Source organism: Hyla sarda, unplaced genomic scaffold (assembly GCF_029499605.1).
Source record: "Hyla sarda isolate aHylSar1 unplaced genomic scaffold, aHylSar1.hap1 scaffold_386, whole genome shotgun sequence".
In the NCBI taxonomy this organism is placed as follows: Eukaryota; Metazoa; Chordata; class Amphibia; order Anura; family Hylidae; genus Hyla; species Hyla sarda.
The window spans coordinates 198754-204272 of record NW_026610405.1 but is presented as its reverse complement, the minus strand read 5'-3'; the positions used below and the strand labels follow the sequence as shown (position 1 = coordinate 204272).

The 5519-nt window shown below is 42.4% G+C and overlaps 1 protein-coding gene across 1 annotated transcript; it reads left to right on the top strand.

Moving 5' to 3' along the window:
- The first annotated feature begins 1800 nt into the window (after positions 1–1800).
- On the top strand, positions 1801–4684 carry LOC130332660 (uncharacterized). Its single transcript, XM_056553819.1, has 4 exons — positions 1801–1933; positions 2591–3269; positions 3418–3608; positions 4548–4684. The coding sequence occupies exons 2-3, from the start codon at positions 2619–2621 to the stop codon at positions 3427–3429; spliced, it is 663 nt and encodes a 220-aa protein (XP_056409794.1). The 5' UTR covers positions 1801–1933; positions 2591–2618; the 3' UTR covers positions 3430–3608; positions 4548–4684.
- The last annotated feature ends 835 nt before the right edge of the window (positions 4685–5519 follow it).

Here is a 5519-nt window from a genome sequence, read left to right as displayed (position 1 = left end):
CCAATTCTCGTACACATTCACAATATACTCCAGTGATTAATAAAATGAATACAATATATATAAGTCACCATACAACCATAGAGGAGACAATCTACGGCCGCACTACTACCTATAGGACACAGCACAATGATGTCACCACATAGAAGCAACAACCACTACAATATGAGCGGGCTCAGCAACATCAATTAGAAAAGGGGTGCTGCTATACGTATCAAATGTAACACAGTATCCAAAGAGAAAAAGAAACACGCAAAACAGCGCACACCCGTAAATATCAAAATGTTCTCTTTATTAATACATGGATCAAAAGGACAGACAAGATTATTAAAAACATTTAAAACAGGCCTAAATCAGCCAAAGCACAAAACAGGGTGAGCCCCCTCAACAAGGGAACCCCACCCAGTGGTATATTTAGGGAATTTTGGTGTTGGTGTTCTGTTAGGTTTGGTATTGTTTAATATACCTTGTACATGATGGAGTCTAGGGAGGCTTTGTGGAGTAGTCAAAAAGGGAACATATTTAGTCCAGAAATTTCGTCTGGAGCTAACAAAGATTTTGACCAGCTCAGCCGTGAGATAATTAACACACAGAAACAGATCACTAGGATATGGTGGAACATATCTAGTTTAGAGGAGTATGTAAAACTCTCCCTGTATCCTAGGGGGTTAAGGGTCCAAATTTTCCCTTCGTGGGAGGTCACTCCTGATTTTAAGCAAACCTGGGAGACAGGCCTGGCCCTGTGCTCTAAGATTCTGGTTAATATGTTATTGGATCATGATAAGGAGGTCTTGAAAGAACTGAAGGAGAAATTGAAGAGTTTGGAGGTACAATTGCTATTGTCTGATAAAGATACTTTGGTAGTCCCTTTTCAGGAGAAACTTAAAACAATTATGGACAAATCTGAGAGGGATGTTATGGAGGGCAAAAAGTGGAAGTTCAATCGCGATAGAGGTGATTATGAGCGACAAAATGCCTATAGGTGGAATCACAAAGGGAATAGGAGACCTAGATATAAGGGGAAGAACTTTAATGAGGACAAGGAGGGAGAAAGAGCTACAAGTAGCAGTGATTTTTTGTCCACGGAAGGGAGCGACACGGACGGAGGAGGACCAGACGGGGGAAACGGAAAAACAAAAAGAGGGGGCCCGAGAGTAGGGGGCCCGACCCCCAACCTCCGCAGGAGGAAATACAAGTGACCGGTCCAGCAATGTCTTCACCAGAATCTGAGCCCAGTACTAGTGAGGCCAGAGGGATGGAGGTCTCCAACAAGGAATTACAGATAGTCAACCTTTCCAATCATGTGTTAACGGATGCGTAAATATCGGTACTGAAACGTGGGCTCTCTTTCTCCCCTATGCACAGGGTCAACCATTTTGAATTGATTAAAGATTTATATCTTTTTTGTAGGAGACTAACCCTCAAAATGATACACTCTCAACCATCAGCACTCAATGACTTGGAGACAGATGACCAAGATGTCCTGCGGAATCTTATGGAATTATTGAATGAAAATGGAAATGAGGTAAGGAATCAAGACAATCGTTGTCCTTGCTATGTACCCTCAAAGACTGCACCACCATTGTCCTTATTTCCAGCTATTCAAGTCTTCTTTAATACTGTCAGAGAACATATTCAGGGACTACCAACAAATTCTCTTATAGGCCAAAACCTCTCTAGGGAAGAACGATTGGCACTGAACAATCTACAGAAGAACGACCAGTTCTTGATAAAAGAAGCGGATAAAGGAAGCAATGTTGTGTTGTGGCCGGTTGAACAGTACATGAAGGAAGCACAGCGTCAGCTGGATAATAGACAATACTACCAGAAGCTACCTATGGACCCTACTGAGATCTTCAAGCGTAAATTATCGCACCTACTTGATACAGCAAGGGAAGCAGGAACTATATCCAAGAGAGAACACGACTTTATGCAGGTGAGAGAACCTTGTGTCGCTACTTTTTACATGCTCCCTAAGGTGCATAAGAGGCTAGTGGACCCACCTGGACGCCCAATAATTTCGGGCATAGGTAGTCTGTGCGAAAAGTCATGCGAGTTTGTCGATTACCATCTACAGCCTATGGTCAGGAGCTTACCATCTTATATTCGGGACTCCAGTCATCTAATTGAGGCTATTCAGGGTATATCTGTTCCGGACGAAGTTTATCTTATCACCTGTGATATGGAGTCCCTTTACTCTAATATTGCCCATGACCATGGGATTAGAGCGGTCTCACATTTTCTGGAGGAAAGGGGGGATGGAGAGAGAGCATTAGATTCATTTGTTTTGCAACTTTTGGATTTTGTTCTTCGCCACAATTATTTTGTTTTTGACAGTCATTTTTATTTACAGGTGTCTGGTACCGCGATGAGTGCTCGCTGTGCCCCCTCTTTCGCCAACCTATTTTTGGGTTGGTGGGAGGGGGCATGCGGGTACCTGTCGCGGTACTTTGATCAGGTTTTACATTGGTTCAGATTCATAGATGATAATTTATTTATTTGGCAGGGTTCGAGGGAGGAGTGTCTTGAGTTTATCTCCTCCCTCAACCAAAATTACCTGAACATTTTTTTTAACTATCTCCATCTCCCCCAGTACAGTTGAATTTTTGGACCTCTGGATCATGAAAAAGGATGACTACCTGATAACGAAACTATACAGAAAGGAAACAGCTACGAATAGCCTTCTTCATTATGCATCTTTTCATCCAGAACACACACGACGAGGGATTCCAGTGGGGCAGTTTTTGAGGGTGAAGAGCAATTGTACGGAAAATCCAGATTTTAAGATGGAAGCCTTAAACTTGACTTCCAGATTCCGTGAACGAGGCTACTCGAAAAAGGTGATTTCCAAGGCCTACCAGAGGGCCAACAGCTCTGACCGTCAGATGTTACTTAAAACTAACAGAAAGGATAAGAAAAGAAAGGATGACTCCCTGAGGTTTGTGACAACGTTTAATAATCAATGGTCAGGTTTGAGGAGAATTCTGCAAGACAATTGGAGTATACTACAGTCGGATAACAAGATTCGTGGGATTATTCCCAAGTCACCTCTGGTGGTAGCAAAGAGAGCTCCTAACTTAAAAGATATACTTACAAGTAGTCATTTTCAAAGACCGACAAGAAGCCTGGGGAGAGGAATAAAACTGAAGGGTTCCTTCCCATGTGGAAGCTGTAGTGTGTGTCAGCACATGACACCTACGGAGAAGTTTGTCAATCGGACTGACGGACAGGAGTTTCCCTTGAAAGGTTATGTTAACTGTAAGACCACCCAGGTAATATATGCATTGATCTGCCCATGCGGAAAGACCTATGTGGGTCAGACTGGCCAGCAGCTGCGGAAGAGGGTGCAAAAGCACCTCTCGACCATAGCCCTGGCCAGACGTGACGCAGCATTGTATAAACCACTTACTTCTGTTGCAGGGCATTTTTTGAAGTATCATGCAGGAAAATCTATTGGGCTACGAGTGGTTGGCCTTGAAAGAATAACTACTAACATTAGGGGTGGCTCAGCGACAAGGAAACTCCTACAGGCCGAGTCAAAGTGGATCTGACTTGGGAACAGAGACACCACAAGGTCTCAATGAAGAGCTCCTGTTTACAGGCTTCTTGGGGTAAGTATTCTTTAATCTATTCTAATCCTATCTAATCTAATCCAACTTAATCTAATTTATTTTGGCATTTCTCTTATTTGAGAGACTCTATCTCTATCTATCTCTGACTCTATCTGGGGATATATGGGGTGGACCTGGTGATATGCTTGTAATTATAAGCAAATGAATTAGGATGAGTGGTGGGTCCATGGTGATGGTGGCACTGTGAGGCACGAGTGGGCAAGGGTTGTCGTGTATATATACAGGTAAGTGGGTTTACATCACATCAGAGGGTGGTGTGGACATGTGGTCGGGGCCGCAGTCGTGGCTCCGGCCCCGTGCCCGCAACCGCCTAATATATACACATTGGTATTTCTCACATATGGGCACATTAGTTTATTCATCCATTCACATATTTGGGAGGGGGGTGGGTGTGTGCCCGGGCGCGCAGTCTTGTGCGCCGGGGCGCATACCTACGGCTCCCGATTTACACTTAGTATTTAGCACATAGGGGTCATTGTAGTGGGTTACACAAATAGTAAATACATCACTTACACGGGTACACGTTCTTATTCACATAGCACACTGCATTCGGGGAGGTGGGTGGGCGCCCGGACGCACATAAGGTGTGTCGGGGCGCGTACCTACAGCTTCCAATTTCTATAATGCATTTAGTTGGCACATCACGATATTAATTAGATATTGAGGGATTTATATTCACTAGTTGATCACCTATTCACGCTGGTTGTTATTGGATGGGGGACACACACAATTATCCTACCTTGTTATAGAATTTAGTATAGTGCATATATGTAATGTTTCACGCCTACGAACTGCTCCATGCGTCCCAGGAATAACAACATTAGATCCCCAGAGATTAGGACTAAGGAGAATACTCGGAATTGTTGGTATATATATATTTCTCAAACTCTAACTATATATATTACATTGATATTTTAGATTACTTGTTCGTGTAAACATCCATATAGTGAGACAGATAAGGATTGGAGAGATTGGAGTAACTGGAGTGATGAGGACATCTAAATACTATCAGAGGATATCCGACTTCATGAGATACAATCCTGGCCACAGAGGTGACTTGGACTCCCTAGGACACGTTATGTTTGGAAGCGATGTGGAATGTGCCCATACTGATGGGGAACACTAAGATACGTTATGTCTGGGAGCAATGCGGAATGTGCCCATATTGATGGGGGACACATGACATCATGGATGATAGGCTTTGTCCTTTGGAATTGTTTACGTCCTCCCAAGCCCAAATGAAAGAACCACCAGAAACACAGTAGGGTGAAGTGAGTTGGTGGGGGCTATGTTTGGCCGCACTATGCATATTGTATATGTATATGACATTAGTCTTTGACTACTTGCTAAGATAACCGGAATTGTAAATAATTAGTCTGTTCAATAAAATGCAGCTATATGACAATATATCGAGTTCGAAGGAGATACCTGTGGTCTAGTAGGTAGAAGATGAAGAATAACTGTGTGGTATTGTATGTATGATGTGCACACGTGGTATGGTATGATGAAGTGATGTGGGTTAATGTATGTTGGGGTATCTACTGGGATATGTGGGGGTACGCTCCACTTAGCCTAACCATGCATTTTATTGTACTGTATGTGAGAAAATAGGTACCTCATATGGGTTATATAAATGCACTGGGCCCTGTTCTATGGGCTCTGTAGTGTGTATTTTTCACTATGGCTACGTCTTTACCGAGTATGGCAACATTTGAAATAATAACCAAATGGTTTCTATTTGATGATACATAATAATAATTGTATACAAATTGTCTATAAATATAAAAAATTGTTTTAGTTTACTTTATTACTTTTTCACATTATATGCAATTTTTGTGATTTTGTATTTATGTCAACCTATACACAGTTGGAGTTATAATCACTTGGATG